Source organism: Scardinius erythrophthalmus (genome assembly GCF_964197995.2).
Source record: "Scardinius erythrophthalmus genome assembly, chromosome: 14".
NCBI classification, from domain to species: Eukaryota; Metazoa; Chordata; class Actinopteri; order Cypriniformes; family Leuciscidae; genus Scardinius; species Scardinius erythrophthalmus.
The window spans coordinates 21,207,079-21,233,497 of record NC_138234.1 but is presented as its reverse complement, the minus strand read 5'-3'; the positions used below and the strand labels follow the sequence as shown (position 1 = coordinate 21,233,497).

The 26,419-nt window shown below is 38.8% G+C and overlaps 1 protein-coding gene across 2 annotated transcripts in view; it reads left to right on the top strand.

Moving 5' to 3' along the window:
• nfia (nuclear factor I/A) overlaps positions 1–25,825 on the top strand; it is a 151,419-nt gene extending 125,594 nt beyond the window's left edge. For both annotated transcript variants that reach the window (XM_081384919.1, XM_081384918.1), the window contains 4 exons: positions 1,544–1,722; positions 2,731–2,896; positions 5,070–5,161; positions 18,107–25,825. In XM_081384919.1, coding sequence (XP_081241045.1) covers positions 1,544–1,722; positions 2,731–2,896; positions 5,070–5,161; positions 18,107–18,121 — 452 coding nt within the window. In that variant the 3' untranslated portion in view covers positions 18,122–25,825. The remainder of the gene's footprint in view (positions 1–1,543; positions 1,723–2,730; positions 2,897–5,069; positions 5,162–18,106) is intronic.
• The last annotated feature ends 594 nt before the right edge of the window (positions 25,826–26,419 follow it).

Genomic DNA, 26,419 nt, shown 5'->3' with positions numbered 1-26,419 from the left:
GAAGGGCAGAAGAGAGTCGTCCATTCCATTATTACTGTAAATACAATGGCTACATCGCAGCCCCAGCATCCAGAGTTTCCAGTCACCCTCTATTGACAGAGCCATAAATCAAGGCCAGAGCTAAGTGAATTACTGCAGCAGGGGGTTGTGGTTTTAACAATGTTTATGTAGTATCAGCTTACCATCTCTCCTGAAAGAGAACGAGAGATTGGAGAGGGTGAGTGCGGAGTCTTATTAACTCTGCTGCGATACATCACAGGCTTAAAGACCCCGAGCTGCCGTACATCCCAGGCATTATACTAATAACCAATAACTGAATATTACCTCTATTAAGAGCCGCCTAATTAGATTGTGCCGGTTACAATTAAATACTTGATAAGGTTCGATCCATTAAAGGACTGTCAGTCCCAGAGCACTCCGCAGGCCTGCCAGAAAGGTGCGAGAGAGCCGAGGAACGATACGTCACTGAGACATTTTATTAGTTGCATCGGTCGTAATGATGCAAAAAGAAATCACAGAATGAGGATCTGGCGCCCTTTGGTGTCAAGTACTGCGCTCTGTGCGTTTTTCAAGTGTTGTTGACTGAACAGCTGTTTATTGCGGTGCTTTCCCATTGTTACGAACAGGTGCATGCATTGTGTGCGAGTGTGTGCTGTCAAACCTTTTGAGTCAGGGTAGAATACCACTTTAATTTGATGTGAACAACAACAAGACCGTGAGGGATTAAAGTACAGCCAGGTGTAATACGCCAGACTGCCTTTTTACAGACTGTGATGACATGTTTCTATGGTTATCTTGCTATTTGTAGCGTTTTACTTTTTGTTTTATTACCTTGGCACGAAATTACAGAAAATTGTTAACGTTGCTGGATGAGTGTGAGGGATTGACGGCAAATTTGACATCTTTCCCTCTTCTGACCAACGTAATCTATCAATATTTTAAGAAATGCTATTTTCTTTTTTTACTATTGAAGCAAATGGGAATGCAAAAATTATACGTGTTGTAGTTTCCATTCACCACTTTACCAACAATGAGCACTTCCGCTTCTGAGAACTCCAGAAATGTGAAAACGGCCCATTATTTACTCATCCTAATGTCGTTGTATGACTTACTTTCCAAAGAACCCAAAAGATGTTTTTTCATCCTTACAATGAAAGTCAACATTGTTCCAATATTGTTGATTTGGACCCCATTGACTTTAATTATATAGACAAAACAATTTCAAAATACTTTTGTCTTCCGCGGAAGAAAGTCATACTGGTTTGGAGCGACATGGGGTAAGTTTTCATTTTCATTTATGCAAAAATCAAATATATCATCTAAGCTTACTAAAAGTCCCTCAATGTTACCTCATGAATGTGGGAAGCAAGCCCACACAAAAACACGCCACCTTTTGTGTGTATGTTTCCATCTGCATGAGCAATCCAACCAAGCACAAACTCACCACAATGTCCACATCCTTTCCTCATGGAGCCCCTCTTCTCCATCCTTCCTCTCCCTCTGTCCTTTTCTGACCGAGCTCCTCTCTCTGTCTCTTTTCCAGCGAGCCCCCACGCCACGCCGTCAAGTCTTCATTTCCCGACGTCGCCAATCATCCAGCAGCCCGGCTCGTACTTCTCCCACCACGCCATCCGCTACCACCCCCAGGAGACGCTCAAGGAGTTTGTCCAACTTGTCTGCCCTGACAGTGGTCAGCAAGCTGGACAGGTGGGCTTCCTTAATGTAAGAAGGCGCATTTTCTACATACATACACTCCTACTAATTTCATGTCATGTTTTGTATCCCTGTAGTCGCTTAGTTGGCTAGTCTTCTAGTACAGTGACAAAAGTTTAAAGATGTGGAAATGCACATGAGATTAAGATTTAGACTGTAAACATACACTACTAATCAACTATGTATGCTTCTTGCTACACATCCAAAACAAATTAAGTTCATTATGTTTTGCAAATATGTGTCACATTGTCAACATTGCCACAAGGGGCATTATAGCAGAAATTTGCATAAACTGTCGTCTTCTATGGTTAGTTTTTTTTTTTTAGGTCAATTACTGACATGGCAGGCAGTATCTTGTTGAACAAATTAGCCAAAGTTAGTTAAAATGGTGACGTTTTGCTCTAGCTACTGTAATAATAACACTATTAGTCTAAATGCAAAGAATTTGAAGCTAACTGTAGTGCCCCCTTGAGTGCTGCCTCTACAGTTAATGTTTGCCTGAACTAAATCTGAATTCAAATTCATGTACACATATGATTTCTATGTAAATGCACCCTAAAAAAAACTATATATATATAACTTTATGAATAAATATTAATGTTATAAATAAACATGCATATACTATATATTTGAAACAATCCTAAAACAAATAAAAGCCATCTAGCCATTTAAACTAAAAGTTATTATAAACATGATACAGAAGGTCCATCTTCTCCATGCCTTAGTTTTCACCAGGTTGTGGGGCTAATAAATCCCTTTCCCGTTCGATAGAGTGACCCAGACTGACGTGGCCCTGATTGGGGAGAGACAGCCTGCAGTTTGGGTCATAGATTATGAACGGTGAAGTGCGCACAGCAGCAGAATTATTTTTATGACTGGGAGCAGCAAAAAAATTGCTGAGCACATTCTTCTGACGCGCACATGTGAGATGCTTCTGTTGTGCCTGCTGGTCATACGTGTCCGGAAGTTGATACTCAGGGTGCGTTTTCATGTTTTTCATGTCCTGTTTCTATCCAGCCCAACGGGAGCAGTCAAGGGAAGGTGCACAACCCGTTCCTGCCCACCCCCATGCTGCCGCCTCCTCCGCCTCCCCCGATGGCACGACCCGTGCCCCTGCCCGTGTCAGACTCCAAACCTCCCTCGACCTCCACTGAGGGAGGGGGCAACTCCCCCACCTCGCCAAGTGAGTACTCGACCTCCTTTATATCTCTATCTAATATTATTATTTACATATCTATCTATCTATCTATTGTAAATGTTTAAATAACTAAATATAATACATTTTAAACAATCCCAAAACAACAAGCTCTGGCTCACACATACGTAGTACTCAATCCCAAACATAAAGGCCTGGTTTCACAGACAGGGCTTAGATTAAAGGGTTAGTTCACCCAAAAATGAAAATTCTGTCAGTAATTACTCACCCTCATGTTGTTCCAACTGTGTAAGACCTTCGTTCATCTTCGGAACACAAATTAAGATATTTTTGATGAAATCTGAGCCATGTCTCACTCCTCCATAGGCTGCTATGTGACCGAAACTTGCTGGCCCAGAAAAGTTATTAAAGAGATCGTTAATATAGTCCAAGTGACTCCAGTAGCTCAATCTTAAGTTTATCAAGCGACGAGAATACTTTTTGTGCGCAAAAACAAACAAAAATAACGACTTTATTCCACTATTCATTTCCTTCTCTCTGGACCTCTAGTTGGTTCGCGTAGTGTTTTTGCGCAGCGCGTCTGTGTTACACGTCACCACGTAGGCTCACTATTGGCCGAAGCGGGTCATGTGTGTGATGCGTGATGACGTGCAACACAGACGCGCAGCGCAAAAACACTACGAGGCCCAGAGAGAAGGAAATGAAAAGTGGAATAAAGTCGTTATTTTTGTTTGTTTTTGCGCACAAAAAGTATTATCGTCGCTTTATATACTTAAGATTGAGCCACTGGAGTTACTTGGACTATATTAACGATCTTTTTAATAACTTTTCTGGGCCAGCAAGTTTCGGTCACATAGCAGCCTATGGAGGAGTGAGACATGGCTCAGATTTCATCAAAAATATCTTAATTTGTGTTCCGAAGATGAACGAAGGTCTTACGCGGTTGGAACAACATGAGGGTGAGTAATTACTGACAGAATTTTCATTTTTGGGTGAACTAACCCTTTAAGCCAAGATTAGGCATTAGTTCAATTAGGGCATTTAAGTATCTTTTATAAACATGCCTTAGAGAAAAATCATTACTGGTGTGCATCTTGAGACAAAACAATGACACTGACATTTTTTAATATATATCAGTGCAAGTTACTTCAGTTAAAACAGCTCAAACATGCATTTTAGTCAGACTAGCTTAAGCCTTGTCTCTGAGGGTGTGTTCACTCTTGGCATGTTTGGTTTGATTAAAACAAACCCTGGTGCGATTGCTCTGATTGTGCGGTTTGGTTCATTTGAATAAGTGTGAACGCTGCCATCTGAACCCTGGTGCGGACCGAGACCGCTGAAAATAGTTGCAAACGAACTCTGGTGCGAATCGAATGAAATATGAACGCAACACGGACCAAAAACATGATGATGAGACCCTAAAAAGGACAGAATGCTCACGCATGTAGTTTTTTTCTTGTCATAATCGTGATGTTGCCCGTCACAGTTCGGTACAGGCATCAGAACGGTGCTTCCTCGTAGCAGATCTTCGTTTGTGTGTGTGACGGAGGGATTCCTGACGCTGTTTTGACTCCTTTACATATTTTGCAAGCTCTTCACAAGTTCACACTCAGCTGGTCAAAATACCATCATATGCAGGCTACGCACATACATCGAGCGCATTTAGCCCAGCACACAGCATTGTTTTGGATGTTCGGTAAGTTCTGTCACGAAATATATGTAATAAAAGCCGACCAATCAGGTTGTGAACATATATCTATGTCTTTAGGTTTGGTATCTTTTGGTTCGGTGATAAAAATACCAATCTGAACGCTAAGCGGACCAGGACTAAATGTTTTTTTGTTTTGTTTTTGGTCCGGACCAAACGAACCAAGCGAACCGAACTACAAGTGTGAACACCCTGAAACCCTGGGGGAAAGTGTCTCAGTTGCTTTCAGTTAAAACATCTCAAACATGCATTTTAGTCTGAAGCCTTGTCTGTGAAACCAGGAGGAAGTGTCTCAGATCTCAGATGAGCTTATCTACAGTGATTTTTGTTATTTTATTTTTTGTAATGAATAGAATTTCCCATCAAACATGCGCAGTGTCCATATCAAGCCTTCCTCTCAACAGCTGTACTGCTCCCGATACAATATTGATATTCATTTTGTATGTGTGTGTGTGTGTGTGTGTGTGTGTGTGTGTTTAATTCTCACCACAGCCTACTCCACACCGAGCACGTCTCCCGCTCAGCGCTTTGTCAGCGTGGGCCCCAGAGACCCCAGCTTTGTAAATATCCCTCAGCAGCCTCAGGTGAGTACATATGCCCAGATCCACAGAGTCCCTGAAAGTCCATCAAGAATGCTTGTTGTCTGTCATAATAGGCTTTCAGTGTTATGCCAGCTCATATAACTCCCACTCACTGTGAGAGCTCATAGCTGATTTATTGTGTGTAATTGGCATGTTCAGACTCGGGTTCAATGGCACGGTGACCGCAACCTTGATTTATACCCCTTTCACACGTACAGTCGCCTGCATGCTACAGATTAGTTACAATTTATAATTTGACATGGCAGTTACAACATTTGGCTATTTTGAAGTTGTCGGGATCAGCCAATAACTGATAAAACAAACTGTTAAATTTCAATTAACATTTACACAGTTTACTCAACATTTATATATCAACCAATAATATTATTATATTAATATTTCACATGACTGTTACGACATTTGGCTGTTTTGGAGATGTCAGGATCCGCCATTAAACATTTACGCAACGTTTACTCAACATTTACTTAAGCAAAAAACTTTTAGAATACAGAACTGACTTAGCAACTTGTAAAAGGGAAAAAGCTAGTAGTTTTAGCTCTCCTCATGCTAATTCCTTAGTCAGTTCTGTATTACTCTGTTAAATGTTGAGTAAATGTTGTGTAAACGTTTGAGTTTCAAGTAAAAAAAATATTTGGTCGCTTAAACTGTACATTAATGCATTAGATATAAAACAATTTTCAAGCAAACCTTTTCACATACATTTTTTTTTTTGTATCAAATGATAAAACAATAGATATTATACTAGTCTGTAGTTATCAGTTTGTGCATTAGGCATTTAAAACCCATATCAGTCAACCACTGCTATTAATATATTCATAAACGGACATCAGGATCACCCTGTTAATGTAAATGAACTTGTGTTTGTTTTTTCCAGTCATGTAAATGCTAATGCTACTGAAATGCCGCCTGTAACCTTAATCGTCACACACACATATCTACAATGACAAATGCAGCCTACACTGCCACCTGCACTCATGCAAACTGTAAAAAAGAGCATCAGTTACCTCTGTAAACGCACCTATAACACACACACACACACACACACACAGAGAGCAGAGATTAGACCACGTTCATAGAGAAGCACTCAAGACTGGATTGGATCAGAGAGAGAGATTGTGTGTGCGTGTGTGTGTGTGTGTGTGTGTGTGTGTGTGTGTGTGTGTGATATGTCCGGAGGCCTGCAGCAGCCTCCCATCGATTTATTGACTGTGTCGCAGGCCGCAAGACACGCATCCCCCAGTAGAATGGAGGCAGGTGTTTGTCAGGCCGGCTGGGAGGAGAGCGGGGGGTTGTTATTATTTATTGTTTGTATTTATTTATTACTCCTGCCCGCCTCTGCCACCCCTTCTCTCTCTTTCTCTCTCTCTCTCTCTCTCTCTGTCCTTCTCTCTATCACCTTTTCCTCTCTCCCTCTCCTGCTCAGGTGGCATCTAAGGTTCTGTACTGGTATCCGTACATTTATTTATTTTTATATATATATATATATATATATATATGTATATATGCAAGAAATTAATGTATATAATCTGAATTTTTTTGTAAGGAGCATTATAGTTGCAGTTTTGTTGTTTTGTAAGTTTGAGTTTTGATTTTTATGTTGGTTAACGAAATTTTTTTCTTGTTTTCGTCATTGCTAAGTTTGTGTGTAACACACTAACGCTCTCAGGCGAACTCTTTTGTTTTCAGTCCTCTTTTGTCTTGTTTGTTTGTTCATTTGATGTTCAAGCCAATTCAATTTTAACATCGTAAAACTGCAAGCGAACAAATAAACAACCCTGGCACACCTTAATTGTTGCGGGCAGGTGTAAAGCTGTGCCTCTTTTCTTAATTCAATATACTTATTTAAAACTGCAACATTATCATTTTACTACTAGACTGAAGTTGAAATGGAGACCACATGAGGTTTTTTGCAAGCCACTTTTTGTCATCCTATAGAAACGAGGGCAATGAAACTCTCAGATCAGCTGCGAGCGACGTCTCCCGAGTGCCATCACCCACTGTGTCAGTGAACTCTTTGAGGCTCTGTCTAGCCAGACAGTGATTGGACTTTGAGTTTATATTAAAGCACTGTATGAGTCTCAGACTGGCCATATTGACGAGCCTGTGACCCCACGGCAGGGTTCGGTCGCACCATTTCATTGGCCTCATAAGCTGGTACGGACCACCCTGGGGCGGGGAGGACAAAAGTTACCCGCGGTGGCCGGCGTGTTTCGGGGGGTGGGGTATAAAAGAGAACGAAAGTGACGGGCAGACAAGAATGATGTGACCCTAACTGTAAACATTCCTAGCGGCCCGGCCATGGTTACCAGGCAGAGAGCGAGAGACGGGACAGTATGATGGAGGGGTCTGCCATGGGAGGAGGGGACGGGAATGAAAGAGAAGGGTGGTGGGAGGGTGGCAGCGCCCTCAGGGGTTTGCTGCCATGGGAGCTGTTGGCGCTTGCCCTCTCAGATGGAAAGGTTGGCACCACATGCAGAGATATACGGACGAGGATTTGGGACCAGAAGCGTCACGCCTGTTCAAACCGAGGGGCCACTTTTTAGTTTCCAAAACATTTGTATAATGTAGGTTATTAACCATGCATGATTATTATAGGCATAAATGTGTCTGCAGTTTTGCTTGATTATCTAAATATATAATAACATAACATTACATGTAATATAATAACATTATAGATAATATAAATTTTGGCAGAAATCATGCTGCCTTTTTATGTATTAATTATTTAATATATTTAATAAAAATGATTTATTATCCTCCCTAGGTGATATTATATTATTATGTAACTATAATAATTGAAAATATTATTATTATTAATAATATATATATAAAACATTTTATAATATACATATATAACATTTTATAATATACAATTATCATACACATGCTATACAACATAAATGCATATGTGCATAATTTGTATATAGTTATATAATGTATACAATATATTATTGGGTTGGACAGAAATCACACTGCAGTTTTGCTTTGTTTATATTTTTATTTCATTTTTTGTATGGTTTTAGTCAATGATAATATTTGAAGGCAGATCTGCATGCATGCTTGACGAAACCAACAATTAATCAATTATGATCAATAAATCACATAAAAATTGCAAACAAAAACGTGCACAGGCCCGTAATCTGTGTTTAATTGTGACGCGTGCAGGGACTGCAGCCTGACCCCGGTCCCGAAGCGGTGCAGATAAAGCAATGATTCATAAACAGCGTTTTTAATCAGAACGTGCTGGGAGGAACTGAGTGTGATGGGGAGTGCAGATAGGCACTGCAGTGTGACTCACACACACACACACACACACACACACACACAAACGCAGGCAGTAAATCGGCCCCATAGAGGCTGGGATGAGAACGCCGGCACCCTTGGCTTTTATTCGCTTCCTATAAACGTTAGCATGCGGGAGAGATAACATCAGTAATTGACTCTTGTCCTCCACGTCAATTTGCCGTAGTTAAGCATCTGCGGAGATGTCCCCGCAAAACACGCCTAACGATTATTACTCGGATTCATAATCAACGTTCATTCCGGAGACAAAGAAACCTCAAAAGGCTGCAGGGAAAGCGACGCCTCCTTAATAGTGCTGTTTAAACAAATTTTCACAGATTCTGCCACATGCGTTTCTTCCCGAAGCCAGAAGAGGGCAGAGCGCCAGACTGCCGGACACACAAATTAATTACCCAAGATTGATTTCAACTCTATGCTCCGTGTCACACCCCTGAAAATCACAGGCTCCTGTTTCTGTCGGAACGCATACAGGCTTCCACAAATCTGGAGAGGGAAAGAGAAGAGCGACTGTTTCCCTCACACCTGCGAACATCGCCGCTGCCACGCTCTAATAATAAACAACATGAATATGTTTATATCCCCCTCAGGTGTGAGCTGTTTGTTTGGGGTCGTCTAATGGACTGCCGCTCTCCGTTTTCTTTTTTTCCCCCGTAGCGTCTGATGGCAAAATGTAAATAAATAATGTAGTAAATGTCTGCGGGGTCCCGTGGGGAGCTGTAATACGTGGCTGGGCGGTTTGGGTTTGAGATGGCTTTTATAAGCACTGCTCTCCAGGCCCGGGCTGGTTTGCATTACATGAGGCTGAATTCCTCTGAGATGACACTCATCCTCAGGCACTTTAGCGCGGCCGCTGACTCAGCACTCCTCCGACCTGATGAGATTACTCCTGCCATTGACAGCCAGTTAAAGGACCAGACCAAGATTCCCAGCACCCCGTTTCTGTCGCTCTATCTCTTCTGATCCTTCTTCCTTAATCCTCACGCCCAACTTTCTCGATCCTTTCCCAACTTTTTAACTCCTTTTTGGTCTTAAAGGGATAGGTTGCCCAAATGTGAAAACTCTGTCACGTCGTTCCAAAGCTGTATGACTTCATTTCGGAGAATGTGCCGGTTGCGCATTAATGCACGAGGCTTTCAAACTTCCAAAAATACGACTTATCTGCTATATTCCAAGTGTTCTGAAGCTGAACATTACTTTTGTTTAAGGAATCAAGTTGTTATTCACTGAAAATCTTCACCTCCAGTGAGCTGTGAACGGATCATTAGTGAATTGAATCAACAGATTCAATAAAAGGAACCGTAAAAGTGATCCATATGACTCACGTGATGTATTCCGCGTCTTCAGAAATCATAAGCTAACTTTGTTCGAGAAACCTACTAAAATTCATGTTTCAAGAGAATCTGTTCGTAAGTCATTCAGAATTGTTTGTGAAGTGAATCAAATGAACTGTTTGTTCAATGAAAAGATTCAGTTCAAAAGAGTGGTTTATTCACAAATCATTCAGACTAGTTTTGTGAACTGAATCACCTGATTCAATGAAAAGGTCTGATTCAAAAGAAAGATTTGTTCGCAATTATGAATTTCTCGAACAAAGTTAGCACAAGACTTACATATCGCGAGAGACGTATGGATCACTTTTATGATGCTTTTAAGGTTCCTTTTTAAAGCGTGAAAGCTTCGCTCCCAATTTCTTGTCTTTTGTGTTGGATCGAATATAAAATAAGTCATACATGTTTAGAATGAGTTTTTCAGTGAACTATCCCTTTAACTCAGCTGCAGTCTGTCTCTAAGTCTATTAACCGTTACCGTTGCATTTCATTTCCTTTCTCCTTCCTTTTCCTCTCTCTGAAGTCTGTTTCTGCGTGTCTTACCTTATATCGCTATAGCAGATGTGCTTCAATGTGTGTTATTTGCATGATGTTCCTTCCCCTCCGCCCATCTCTTTCATTACATTAATACAGCTTTCACCTTGAGGGCTTTCAAACAGGACACTAAGGCTATTGATGGGTTGACTACAGCTATCTATCCGTCAATTACAACCGCTGACGTACATCCTTTAAAACCAACCCCACTAGCGCTCAGAGGTCCAATTCATTTTGGCGAATAAGCATGTTGAGGCGGTTTGCTTCAATGAGCTGGTTCAAAAAATTATATAATTTTTTGGTTACACTTTACAATAAGATTCCATTTGTTAACATTAGTTAACTACTTTAGGTAACAAACTAAGAATGAACAATACTTCTATAGCATTTATTAATCTTAGTTCATATTAATTTCAAAATTAATACATTAACTTCATAAAATCAAATGTTGTATATATATAATCCACAAGTTATATTTAAAAATATATCTATAAATTTAAAAATGATATTTCGATAATGTAAAAGTACAAATATATATATATACACAGTGGTGTGAAAAAGTGTTTGCCCCCTTGGTAAATATGATCAAATATGGCTGTAAAAAATAAATCTGCATTTTTAATCCTTTTGATATTTTATTTAAAAAATGTGCAAAAATCTAACCTTAGGCCCACATTATTGCCCACAAGGGGGCAAACACTTTTTCACACCACTGTATATATATATATATATATATATATATATATATATATATATATATATATATATATATATATATATATACTGTATACACACACAGTTTTTCAAGTACAACTTTGCGTTCATATTGTGTTCTGGTTTGTAATTAATGAAAAACTGAATGAACGTTAAACATATATATATATATAATGTACATTATCTATTAATTAGTACATTAGCCAAGCAAAACTGCAGTGTGATTTCTGTCACACATAGTTTATACAATATATAATTATATATTGTGTTGTTATAATTTATATATTAATATTATTTCTAATATAATTAGAATATTTTTATATTTAAAAATATTTTATACAAATATTATATTTTGTGTGTTAAAACATTTTTTTTTTATAAATGCTTGTATTATATTAAAATATATTAATATTTGTTCCATTTTTGTCCAAATTAAATATATAAATGGTCTCAAATGTTGCATTACGATTCCTACTTCAGTGTATTGCGTTTTCAAAATTTGACCAATTTTTAGCCACAAAAATGGATGGAGCATCGCCTACATCCTTGCGTCACTATTACACACTTGCGATTCACAGCGGTTTCCGATACTCTTCTAAAGTTCTCAGTAAACGCTTGTTTAAGTTGTTCTCCCTTACAGCCAATCAGGGGCGGAGTGGCAATCGGGAGAGTCGGGACTTTTCCCGGTGGGCCGGTAGTGTTTTGAGGCCGCGGAGGGCCGGTCTGATAATAGTTATACATTGCGAGTTATTTTAGCAACACCCGTCTGGCGGCCTGATGTGCGGCCGCTTCTCGCTGGTCAAACTGTGCAGCCTCTCTGCTCAACACAGTATATAAAAGTGCTCAACCCGTTCGGCAGGTCCAACCATGTCTATAGGATTTTCAAAAACATAGGGGGGTCAGTGAGCGGCCCCTCCCAAAATCGGGTCGGCCTTTGATGTAAAAAGCCGCCGAACACCTCTTTTTCCTCGTCACGTCTTGGAAGTCTAACGTCCGTAAGAGTGAGTTAAATGATGGAAAGGCAAAAAAGAAAACTTATCTTGTTATTTCGAGATATTAAGACGTTATTTCAACATAATATCTCGTTATTTCGACATAATAAGTCGTTATTTCGACATAATAAGGGGGCATTCTAATCTGCATTAAGCTAGCCTACATTAAGCGTTCTTAGGCCTAATGGTTTTCTATGGGAGGAAATTGCTTAACGTGTAATTAAACGTTGCGTTCATATTCTGGGCTCATCTGATTTTTAGTAGGCTACATAGCATTTTTATGATTTTAGTATCATAATGATTAATAAATGCACGCACAATTATCCGTGAACTTGATTTGAACAAACGCCTTTCAACTTGTGCAAAATTCAGAATTAAATGAATGTGCAGCAATTTGCACAAATAGAGAGTCTGTAGGCCTATTGTAGCCATTAAATAAGCGCATTTAGTTTCATATTTGTTAAAATATATAATGTCATTTCTTTTCCATTTATGTTTATTTATGAAAAGTGAACAGCACGAATAAGATATGATGCCTATCAAGAGACAGAGGGTCAGACAGACATGATTTTGACCATTTCATTCAGTTTTGTTTTGTAGAAAACCTTTCATTAAGGTGAATTTCGTTTTGTATAAATTGTATCTTAATTTTAATCATTTTTTAAATAATAAGCAAATATAACAAACAGACAATATAGCCTAATCATGGAGGCGCCCGCGCGGTCAATTGCATTGCACGTTAACTGAGCGCATCTCATCCGAACTAAGTTAACGAAACTCAGTGTATGCCTCACACAGACATGCGAAACACATCAAATACACAAAGCTTGAAATAACTTTAAACGAAATAATTCAAAACGAAAAGAAAAAGGCTTGCCTACTCTCTGATTACGTAATCATGCATTTCTCTAGGCGCGTTCACTATATATGGCGATCGTCAACTTCATCTTTGCAGCCGACACCCGACACTGTCAGAAAACACTAATTTATTACTAAAAATCAATGCACGCGTTACCGGATTTACAAATGCACATCTTGCTTGTTGCACGCACATAAATGTTGAAATAACGAAATATTATGTTGAAATAACCTTATTAATAAGCTACTAATAGCCTACATCTTTTAGAATATTTGATTGAATGCTGAATGTTGCGCTTGTTCAATTTAATAAAATTAAAACTTTAATTGTGATCATTAAAATAATTGAATATTAAATATTTAGTGGCCAAGTTTTGCTCAATTATTATTTGTATAACTGCGCAGCTCCCCCGTCAATGATCTAGCACCCCTCAGCACAAGCGTTAAAAAATCTGGCGCTGAGAAGGTCAGACTCAAAAATTATGGAGGAGGAGGCAGTGAAATGCTCCAAAATAACAGACATGTTCCGGGCATCAACAAGCAAAGATACTACAGGTGAAATAAACTGAAGCACATGTTGTCAAAGCTAGGCACAGATGGGAATTAGCACCAGCTATGCAGCCAGCCAGCCAAAAGCTTGTGTAATTTGAAAGTAGCAGTGGTAAATATGAGACAAATAAAAAGTTTACTATTGAGTGACTATCTAGGCTACTGCAGATTTCCTAGTTTTAAAACGAGTAACCTCCCTTGGCTGCTGCTGCTATGTTAAGTGTATACAGATTATGTTAACACTAGCAGAAGCTAACGAGCAAGGTGTCGTGTCACCGTGAAAATGCCATAGACCCTTTTCAACAGGGTGATGATGACACGTTTTAACGGTCATCATCCGCATAAATCCTGGAAAGTTTTTTTTAATATTTTCAATTGAAAAAAATATGTATTTACATTTAACACTATTTTATATAATATTACCTTTAATAAAATTACAAAAAAAAACGAGTTAATGCTGCTGTGAGGGTTTCTAATGCTGCGTCTGTGGTGGGAGTGATGACAAAGTGACTTATATTTCTCTCTTCTGAGTTCTTCTGACTGCCGTTATCCATCTCTCGCAATTTTTTTACTCTTTTAGAAAGTTGTGAAAAAACTATAGAGGAACAAAAAAAAATCTATTTAATATTCTCTCATTCACTGCTATATTTTTTAGCAAAGGTTTTTTTTTTTTTTTTTTTTTTTTTTTTTTTACCACCGAGGGCCGGTGGTCTACGAAATTTCCCGGTAGATTTTTTGGTCCCACTCCGCCCCTGCAGCCAATTGACTCACAAGCTCTCAATTGAATCGTTAAAAAGAGACGGTTCAAAAGTACAATTCATTTGGGAAAAGGACATCTCAAAACCTCACAACAACCCTCTATGGCTCTATAGCTAATGCTAACCGCAGGCCAGTACGTCATTGTAGTTGCATGGAAATGACTTAATCCCGTACATATCCTTTCTGCCAAAGCGAACACATACACCCGTTGACTCTGTGTGGGTGGCTTGAAGCTCCATCCAAACAGAACCTTTAGGAATAAGAAGCGCTCCATTAGGAGGCCAATCGGAGATGAGGTTTGTGTGGTTGTTTTAACAGACCAAGGTGTCGTCAGTCGCACAAACTTCAGCAGTGATCACGGCTCATTTCATGTTTGCCCCTCAGGATGTCTGGCTCTCCCTTATACTACGGTTTCGTTCATTTTTTTATGCTGAATCATGCTTTTTTCACTCCCGCTCTCACTTTTTTCCCGATTTGGTCCTCCTGAGAGATAAAGGAAGAGATACCGAGGTCTGGGATTGCTGTTGTTTCATTGTGCTCTGTGTCTCAATGCTCACATAGTCTCCCAGGGTCAAGATAAGCTATCCCACAATGCAACCGTTGTTGTCAGGAAGTGATCCTTTTACACTTGATGTTTTATTCCGCGTGCGTTTTTACACCAGTCTAAGTTCTGTCACCCCTAATTAAATCTAACCATCATCCATTAGTTGAGAGTCTATAAAACTGATACGGATGTGTGTGTGTGTGTGTGTGTGTGTGTGTGTGTGTGTGTGTGTGTGTGTGTGTGTGTGTGTGTGTGTGTGTGTGTGTGTGAAACCACTTTAATTCTTCTGGCACAGCGTTCCACATCACCGCAAAGGACTTTTGAGATTTTTTTTTTTTTTTTAGCAGAGAGCCAATGAAAAGATTCATTAGTGGTGCTTGCTAAGACAAAAATCATCATTATTATTGATTATACTTAGGGATTGGGATTTGAAAAAACCCATAAACCCACACCGTTTGTGCTACGGGCAAGTTTCACACTAGTTTTGTTTTTCACAGATGTTTACACTTTTATACATAGTAGGTTATTGTTTGTAGTAGTAGTATTTTAGTACTACTACTACTAATAATCATAATAGTGATCATTGATAATATTCACAGTATGTTTTGTAGTCTATGTTTTTTGCTTATTGGTTACTGGTCGCTTAAACAGTAAAATAATCTGTATCATATTGTTCGATCTGTGAAAAATAAATATTAGTGGATCTCTAGAATGCACCGCTCTGATTTTCCACAGTATATGTCAAAATACAGTTTTTAAATGATATGCACATAGTTTTGTCTCTTAATTTAGTTGCGTTCTGGTTATGAAAGACCACCCATGTTGCAAACGTGAGAATGACAGGTTGTAATTTTACACTCTATATTGTCTGTCTGTCTGTCTGTCTGGTCCCCCTGCGTTCTGGGTATCTGCAGACTAAATCCTAGCTGTCAGCACACCCCTCTGTGTGGTAACATAAGCCCACTGTCCACAGAGTTACGGAGAGAAGCTTACAGAACGCCGTCTCCAAAAGTCTTCTCAGGACAGGGGAGGGAGGGAGGGAGGGGGAGGGAAAGTTTCAGAGCGGTCGAGCCGATAGACAAAGACACAAGGAAGCTGCACTGCACCGGAGCGCAGAAGTCCAGACTCAGCAACTTCTATTGATTAAAAACTAACCTTCCAGTTTCTCCGCTGCGCTTGCGGTGAGCAATAGAATTTAAACGAGCCGTAAGCCTGAGCCTTCCACGCCGATGTCCAACCTGATAGAATCCACTCAATCTCGCAAATCATTTCATTGTTCTTAATTACTTTGGATCATTTACCGCATTAGCTGAAGCTTTCAATGAAGCCTAGACATTGTATATAATGCAACATTAATGTATTTAAATTGCACATTATTATCTGTTATATCTGTTCACAAATAACCAGTTTTAATGTATAGATATTATATGCACCTATAAAAACTGAATATGTAGGTTTATGCATATTTTAATGTTTTTATAAAGCATTATATATGTTTACAGACTATATGTAAACTGTTTTTGGAGTTATGTTATGTAAATATTATATAATATTAAATTAAATGCACTCAGTGCAATCTGAATCTAAAAGTTTGCAATTAGTTGGTTAAATTCGCAATAATAACAAAAAACAAGAAACAAACGAGAAAGTGTTGTGTGCAGGGCAGTGATGTGCAGCCTTGTTTTGTAATTAGAAGGCAGTCCTTGAGTGCTTCTCTCTGATTGGCTGAGAACTCAGTGGGCTTAATTAATCAAGGCTGGTGATTGGTGGACTGTGTGTAAGCATTATGAGCAGTGGGAGGAGCATGTGAATCACTGCAAACACTGAATCAATAGCGTGTGTATTTGCAGCAGAGGCCGGATCGCTCGGACAGAACGCCAGCCAGGAAGAGAATAGTAAGACAGGGAGTAGGGAAAGAGGGATCAGAGAGGGAGAGAAAGAAAGAGGGATAAGGAGGCGCGAGGCCCGGCCTTACTAATGATAGTCACGTATACGGCTGTCTGGTTGTCCCTGACAACCAGACATGATGTAACACCAGGATGAACTTGAACTTGGTGGGAGGAGGGAAGTTGGAAAGGGGAGGGGAGAACGGAGTGAAAAAGTGGGCGAGCACCGAACGACACTTGCTCACTTGCTGGAAACGTGAACAATGGAGCACAGCAATCAATAAGCCCATTTCACTGAAGGATTACAGGGTGCAGCTCGCTAACCTCACCACTCCAGTCTACAGACAGACGCCGTGTGGCGGAAAGTGCTGCAAAGGCATTCAGAGATGGACGGGAACAGGAAAAGAAAATGTTGTTGAGCTGAGCCCTCACAGAGTCAAGCACCATCTTAAGACCTGATACACGAGACATAAGTGATCCCATAAGAAAAGAACAAGCATTTTCTGATTTTCTTTTTGGCAGTGTATTACAGGTACTGATGTTCAGGGTGGGAATTACAGGTTATAAAAAGCATTAAACCCGCCAAAGAAAGTCAAAACAAAAGGTTTGGGGGATCTTAGTCAAGATTACAACAACTGCATTCACAATTGATTTTACTTCCGTGGCGTGCTGTAATTCTGAAAGTGTATAATGAGAGAAAATGTTGGTCGGGGCTTGATTTTATCCATTGAGAATGGATAGAATCATGAAAAATTATCTGGCTAGAAGGGAGGTGTTGAAAATACATTTCGATGATAAAACAATAGTTTTAAATTAAAGTTAGTAAATAAGATTATATTTATTATCAAACAGCACTTAAGTAACGTTTTCTCTTTATTATAGCTTTACAAATCACAAGTATATCACAAATGAACTTTATTTAATAAACAATATTTAGAAAATTTAAATGCTAAATTAAAAAATATTTCTGTTTAATAATGGATACATTATTATTATTTTAATTTAAAATTGCTTTTCAAATTTTAATTAAAATACTAAAATACACAGTGCCGTTCAAAAGTTTGGGGTCATTTTTATGCTTTTGGAAAGAAGTCTCTTTTGCTCATCAAGGCTGCATTTATTTGTTAAAATATATTTAATAAAAATGATTACAATCTAAAATAACTTTTGTCTATTTGAGTATATTTTAAAATGTAATTTATTCCTGTGATGCAAAGCTGAATTTTCAGCATCATTGTCACATGATCCTTCAGAAATCATTTTAATATGCTGATTTGTTGTGCTGCTTGTGGAAATTTATTTGAAATGGGAATCTTACTGACAGGTCAGATTGCAGCCCAAAAATGAATGAAATTAGCCAGTTAACACCATTGAAAGTCACTGCTTGTTCATTGATATCATTGAATGGTTAACTTGCACACCAAACCTCACCAACGTTGTTCCTCTCCGTCTCGTTGCAGTGGTACCTGGGCTAAAGACTCCCAACACGGACCGGCCGCTCCCGAGGTCACACGACCACCCCCTCTGTCTCCCCTGAGTACGACCCGCAAACATGTACAACAGTCTGAACAGAGAGAAGCCACTTGCTGCCCCAGTACTGGACAGACCCACAGCATGGCTCCAGCAGAACCCCGCCAAGCCCTGGAACAAGAGGAACCGACTCAACGCGCTTACACCCACTTACTATATATCTATATAGTCCATATGTATTCTTCCATATGTATGGTTTACATGCCTATATTCATATATAGTAGCTGTCCAGCTCTTCTGAGGGTGGAGCTCGAAAAAAAAACAAGAGCTTTGTTTTCTCGGAAACGTGCACGTTTTTTTTTTTTTATGTTTGTTTGTTTTGTTTTGTATTTTTGGTTTACCCTCACAGATAGACGAGGAAAACGTAACATGACACAATCAAAGAGCTTCCCGCATCTGTGCCTGTGGTCTTAAAGAGAAGTCTGAGGCGTTTCGAATCAAACACAGTCTGCGGCCAAGGGTCGCAAACCCAAAACCACCTGGAGGTCGGAGCTCTGCCTTTCAATCACTCGTGTTTTGACGGATCAATCCGGTTTCGTATCGTGAACGTTGGAGGTTTCGCCTGGGTCAGATATACCACCAGCTAAAATCTCCATTGCGTCTTCTGACCAGGACCATTTCCTCCCCCTTCCACCATCATCACCACCACCATCAACACCATGTCAGATCAAGAACCCTTTCAAGGACTCAACCGAACCCCTCGCTCCCATTTTTTCTATTGTTTTTTTTTTTTGTCATTTTGGGGCAGGCGATGAAGAAGTCATGAACAGTGATGTTTGATAACAGGTCATTTTACAGTATACTAATGGGAGATCTCCCCACTTGGAGGCATGTTCATATTTTGTGTTTTTCGTACAAAAATCATTGCGATTCTTTCTACTAAACCCCAGCGGAAGGTCTGTCGCACACCAAGGGCCGAGTGAAGGTTTGATCTTCCATAAACTTCAAGAAAAGGTTAACAGTGAATACTGAATTGAGGAAAGTGCAATTTTGTTGGGTAGATGTTGGATTGTTAAATATCTTTGTAAGATAGATCGTTGAAGCGATTGTTGAAAAGTATATATATATAAATATATATATTTTTCTTCCTAGTCCGTTCACACCTCCAGGACTCTAAAATATCGGGGTACAAAAAAAACAAAAAAAAAACACGTAAAGAGGAAAAATAGAACAAAGCCTTGTGAGAAATAAGGGGAGCTGTAATTGATTTTTCTTTTGTTGTTTTTTATGTGTTTGTTTGTTCATCTTTTCTTAGCATTGTAGAACAAATGTCCCTTTAAGAAATATCACTGTTTTTAGGATTCCTGCTAGTTCGTTTCCAAAACGCTACAGCGATTGTTTTAATTTAACCAAGCTCATAATGTACGCAGAAAATTAGCAGTTTGCGAAATCATGAACGCAAGGAAACACGTAAAAAGCAAGGGGCGAAATACTGAACTAACTTCCTCGCAAACACTTTCGAAGGTGCTGCGCAAAAATGTGAAGATCAAAAAAATGCATCCAGCTTCCCTTGCATGCAATTTTGTTGTTTTTCAGTTTTTGTTCGTTTCCTGTACGAAATATATATATATATATATATATATATATATATACACACTTACAGTCTCATCCACCGTCGATCAAAGCTCAGTAAAGTTTAAAATAATAATAATAATAATAATCTGCATGTTCTAGTGTTAGTGACAAATTTTTACATAGATTACGTAGAGTTAAAGTAGTGTGAAAAATATTGTAATCCCAACATCGGGCACTTGCCGATCAACTATTTGTTTGGTCCCTTAAAAAAGGGTATTTTTACTGCTGTTCTCACAATCAACCAGCTAAACATCTCTCTGACTCTTCTCAGCTTGTCGTCTCCCTTCCTCCTTTATTCCCGTCAGAACAATCATTTTCATGTCTCAAGAGCGACGTACGCACTTCATTGTCTTTTCAAACCGCACGAACAATTCCACATCGATGTGCCTTGAGCGATGGTCTAGTTCTGAGTTATTGCACAAGCTGTAATGTGGAGACTATTTTTTCACATTTTCACCCCAACAGTGAAATTAGCGTTAATAGCGGCGTTTGCTAATCACAATACACAGTATTACTCTCCATTTAACTACATTTGGCCACTATCGGTCGTCCAGTGCTTCGAAAATCCCATCATTTTCACTTCGATCAGTCAATCGTTCACCAACAGAGGTTTTGATGTCATCAAGCCCTTTTTTAACACTATTGTATTGATATTTTTGGATGTTGCTGCAATTTCTAAACGACGACTACTTTTTCTTTTCAGTCTTCCTGTTTTGTTTTTAGTTTTTCATTCCCAGGGGTGAATAATGAGGAAAAGAATATGCAATACTTGCTTGCACTCATATAGTCATTTTTTTTTACCACCAAAGTGAGCACTTGACAGGTCAGCGTGCTTTTCATACCCGTGACACGAGAAAACGCCATTGATCAGCCTCACTTCATAAACGGTTTCCTTTTTTTCGGTCATAATCAAGCCTTAAAAAGGAGGAAACTTCCTTTCCATCACAAACACACAAGCGCGAACACGTCCAGGACAAAAAAACATGCCCAGTTTTTAATGTACATTTTGACGAAGTTCCATGTTATATTAATTGTTTACCTGTTTATTTTCTATTGCATATATCATTTAAGAAAAGAAAATGATGGGAATGAGTTTCCCAGGCATCTGATGTGATGGTTTAGTAGTTACACTTGTGTGAGTTGTTGTTTCTTTTAGTGTGAATTTTTTTTGTTTGTTTTTTTTGTTGTCATTGTTCTTGCCTACTTTTTAGAAACGAGTTGGGCATTACTTTCTTAATCGTCTGCACTAAATATAAAATAATGACAATTGTGATAATTGAGAAAAAATACAGAAAAAAAATTACAAAAAAAAAGAAGAAGCTTCCAGGGCTTAAAAGAGCGAAGGGAAACATGATTGCACGGATATTTTTTTTTTTTTGGTCACAAAAACCTTGTTTAGAGCAGCCTGGCATCTAATCAGCAAGATTGGCTGTGTGTGTAAGATAATGACAAAATTGCACCCTTTTTAAAGAAAGAAAAAAAAAGAGAAAAAGAATTTCAAGCAATAGTTTGGGCAGTCTGTTTTGTTCTCGTGTTGTGTGTGTAATTTAGTTTTTTGGTACAACGTTGGAGAAGACGCGGGAGAAGCGAACAAACCGAATCGATTAGATACGAGAGTTAGGGCGGACGCACCTGAGTATGGGAGATTTGATGTTTGTATATTGTATAGTTTTATTAATTACACTGATTTTAAAGCTGCCCTATTTTATAATGCAGGACTTTTGTAACATTGATTAAATGAGGAAAAACTAGTGTTGTGAATTTTCTGATTGTTTGTATTAAGGCCACATAAATAGAACTGGTTTTGTTTGTCTGGGGAACTGGATTTAAGTTGAAAACTTCCTGTTTCCTATTTTTTTTTTTTTTTTGCTTTCCTTTTTGTATGTATTTAAGGACTTATTTCTTCTTTCGATGGTATAGAAGTACTCCTATACTTGAAAAGTGTAGGATGCCGAGGTGAAAACCCCATTGTAAATGGATGTTACAAGTATGCTGTATGTTTTGAAGGTTATTTGTTGCATCAGTGTTGATGAAGCTAAATCTAGATAATTCTGAGGATGTTGGTAAGAAGAGAGCGTTTTTATGCATTTTAAAATTAGTTTTAGGAAGAAGACAATGACATAGACAGCCAAAGGATGCCCCTATTATAAATGCATCTAGGCATCTTTTTGTGTTCACCATTCCATGCAGGAAAATAAACCGCTTGATATGCAACATGATTCTTTTTTCTTTTCAACTTCTTCATCTTTCTTCCACCGCCCACCAGCGCACACACATACACACACAAAAAGACACTCGAGCGGCGTTACATGACGGGGAAGGTTGGTCACAACGGGGCGTCGATAAAGCCATTCCTCACTCGATTTTACATTGGCCCTCTCATCGACCATAACTCACAGGAAGATCGGTTGATGGTTGTTTAAAACACTAAAAAGACATACGATTCCTCAAAAAAAAGAAGAACTTTGACTTTTGTTCACGATAAATGGACGAGGTTCAGAGTCAAACAATTTTCCATCCCATTTTATCACTTTTCAATTTGGTTTAGGTTATACTGTCTCATCTTGTTTGCACACATTATGTAAAATAATATTCATGATCATTTGTGGCATTTTAAACACAATCTGAATATTTTGAAACTCAATGTGATGAACAAAACATTCTACATTTCCACAATCAATGACCCTTTTAGTGGCATGTTAACATTTTCCATTCAATAACATCAATGCTAGTCCTGAAACAGGGTTGAATAAAGGTCCCGCAGGCCTTTATCATTTTTATGTCCCCATTTTTGTGGGCATTGCATCGCTTACTTTCATTTGTTCGTTTGAAGCGGGAACAAAGAATTGGATGGTTTAAGGCAGGAATACGGCTTTATATCAGGGTAATATTCAATCACGAGACATTTTAAAATGTAAAAAGCCAAAAACACAACTAAATCAAGTATACGCCCATTCACTGCTCTGGAAAACTACAGGTTTGACTACAGGTAGACTGCTACTTTTTTATTATGCTTAAACTTTTAGCAAACCCGTATTTCACTCTGGGGTTCGATTGGCCCTATTAAATCAAAAATGGTCTGCAGAACGGGGCCCGATGAGGACCTTAAAGGGCCTGGGATGACATAAACATGTTGTCAGCTTCATCATACCATGTATTTAACCCCATCATGCATCAGTGGCGGGTGGCTTAACTGCACCAAACGGTATCATCACAAGGTGCTAAATCTCGCTAAAGTGGAGGCTAACTGGAAACGAGCCTGCTTTCTGATAGCATAGCAGTGTAATCCGCATGAGAACTATGCACTGACGACACGCTAATCTAATCAGAGTCTGGTACTTGCACCTTTGCCTTCCTCTTTTTTTAAAAACTTGTATCGAAATCAAAGGATTAATGAAACTTAAAGCAAACCAGCATTTTACCTGATGTATTTAAAAAGATCAAATGTAGTGCCTGTGACAAACTATTATATCGCTCTCTGAATATCAAACCAGTTAACAGTTTGTAATCATTTCAGTTTTCTTGACACCAGTAGCCTTTTCTGATTATAGCTGTTCAGTAACCACACACTATAAACTGCATGCGCCTCCATAACCAACTGATATAAACATGACTCGATGATCTAACCCAGCTCTGCTACCAGTCGTCTTCTCAAAACTTCATTACGTTTACGTGTTCCAAACCAGTTCGTCCTGTAGTATTATTGCATAATGAAGTCAAGGAAGTGATGTACACCTACTAAAATTTGGCGTCCACCTAAATTGTAGGTTTTCCAGGTCCATGTCCTGCTGTAGCCCTTAGTGTATCCATTATCTCCAACAACAATCATGAAGGTCTGTGTTTCCTGGGGTTCCCACACTCGACAATCGATACTTGCTGTAGGTGCAATTCACAACGTCTCTCAAGTTCTGGAGTTAAAAACGAAAGACTCTTTGGTGGGGATGAGAATCGTTAAGAGTTGAATAATCCCGACTACTTAATGGTTCCTTTAATGATTCTTTTAGTAAAAAATATTTGCCATTCATTCTACCCAACAATACTAAATAAAAATGAGGTAAAACATTCAATTCATTTTGTGTTTTTATAAAATATTAGACAAAATGCATGTGTATCTTTAACAACAATCTCGTAAACAAGCAGTCAGCAACTACCGATTTAATTATCACAGTTGTAAGCTGTATGTTTCATTCATTGAATCGTTTGTTAGCCTACACTATTTGTGATGTTTTACACTGCACTGTTAAAAGTGATCAGTTGACTTAACTTAAAAAAAGTGAGGAAACCCATTGCCTAAAAAAAATTAAGTAATAAACTTAATGCGTAATTGAAAAAAATTAAGTTATGTGAACTTGACAATTCCACATAACTTAATTTTTTCAATTACGCATGGTTTATTTACTTAATAATTTTAAGGCAACAAGTTAAGTCAACTGATCACTTTTTATAGTGTGTTTGAGCTGTAAAGACTAAAAAGAACCACACATTTGACAGTCTAACTCACTTTGCCCCTCGAGATCCACTTGGTTGGAGAGTTTACCTCCAACCATGATTAAACTCAACTGCCTGCAACTTTCCAGTAATCGTGAAGACCTTGATTCGCTTGTTTGATAAGCGTTGGAGCAAAACTCTCCAGGAAAGTGGATCTCAAGGGCCAGAGTTGAGAACTCCTGGTTTGCGTATTGTTGCAGTACCGCTGAATAAGTAGTGCAGAAACTGTCCAAGTATGTCAGCAGAAGAATTCATGTGCGAGAATCGTTACCGGGAACCGATTGAGTTTAGGAAGGTCCTTTAAAAGAGACATTTGACTTGGAGAAAACTAGGGTTGCAAAATTTCCAGAAATTTTGGAAACTTTTCAGGATTATTTGTAAACTTTTCAGGATTATTTGGAAATTTTCAGTTTTTGATATTCACTTTTAGAAAGTTTCTGGAAATTTACCAGAAATATTCAGCCCCTTTGCAACCCTAGAGAAAACTAAAGGATAGGGTTCAAACTTCAGGGAGAGTGTTGAGATTTGAAAATCACACGAAATGTGAGCATAGTTTGTATATCAACAACATCCAGGGCCATCAAATCCAACCCCTAGGACATGAGGTCTTATAGTTGCCAATAATGGTTATGAACGATTAAAGCGTTTTCTCTTTGTTGGTATTGATTATCAAATATCTTAAGGTGTTTTTGAATTGTAAAACCACATTTTTGGAAACGGATGTGCTGTGTGTGTGTATAGTCCGAGGACTAACGCTTCTGAACGTGTCGGATTCTGTTCAAAATTAACCAGCACTGCGGCCCTAATCGTAAAGAAGACAATCCCGGTGGTTATCGCGAAAGATTACACTTAAATCACTGATGTGATGTTACCAGACCCCTTCAACCAGCTCCACCTCTCCAAATCTTCATGTCCATCATCATCATCATCCTTCGTATATCCAACCCGACCTCATGAGAAAAAAACGTGACTATTTTACGAAGTGGCGATGTTGTATCAATTCGTACGATTTGATTGGTACAAAAACGCAAGATTTGTTTCGTATGAAAATGTACGATTTTTGGGAACAATTAAGAAGGTCCACCCCTAAACCTAAACGTGGGGAGTAAACATATCGTACAAAAACTTACGAATAACATACGAATTACCCACCAAATTCGCCAAACCGTAAATTAGTTACAAACTGCCATGAGAATGTTGGTATATCTCATACAGCTCCATCTCACACCGCAGAATCACCATATACGTACTACGTTTTAGATACAATCTAAAGTAAAATGTAAAAAAATAAATAAAACCTTGTGCCTCTAATACATTTCCTGAAGAAAAATTCACGTTGTATTGGTACCAACTCCATTAACTAGTTCCATGGAGCTTCTGTATTTGAGCTGTGAATAATTTTGTTTGCTTTTGGGTTCTTTCTCTGAACTTTTCTCCTTGTTTTCTGTGTGTAGTGCCATGCCTCTTTCTCTTGAGTCATTAGTGTCCACCTCCATCGACTCAATTACTAAAAGCAAGATGTGCATTTCCTATGCAACGACAAATGAGAGAAGAAAAAAAAAAAACTGAAATAAAAGACGCTAATGCTGTACACCTCCATGTCTGGTTTCATTTCTTCGCAGGTTCCAACCCATCGCCGTCAAAACCGCCTTATACGAGGTATCCAGAATGAGTTACTGATGTGGATGGTTTGATGAGTACAAAGTGTGCAGTGTGTTGGGAGGCTTTAAGAGATGTTGTGTGTAATCCAGGCACTTTGTGGTTAGTTTGCTGATGCCAGCTGTCTGAGCGCAGATGGAGGCCTGGGCCGCACTGCCGGCGTTCTCTCTCAGATGCCGGTGTCTCGTGTTCATGCCTCGTTTGATGTTGAAGTGCCCCGTGGCCTGCTCTCCGAGAGTTGGTTACGGCTTGAGGAAGTGGAATGAAAGCACACTCAGCACAGGAGCTCATCGATACCTCGAGAATGTGTGGAAATAAATGCCTCAATAACATCTACAGATTACCCGAGGTTTTAATGAGGAAGTGATGTAAACGTTTATACTGAGAGCATTTAGCACAAATGAACTCTTGCAAATGGGTGCGGTGCAAAACAATTGGTGTGGTGCATTAGTATACACATATATAAAGGTAAAAAAAATCCAATTTAAATGAGATTAAATCTATTTTGATTACTATTAATA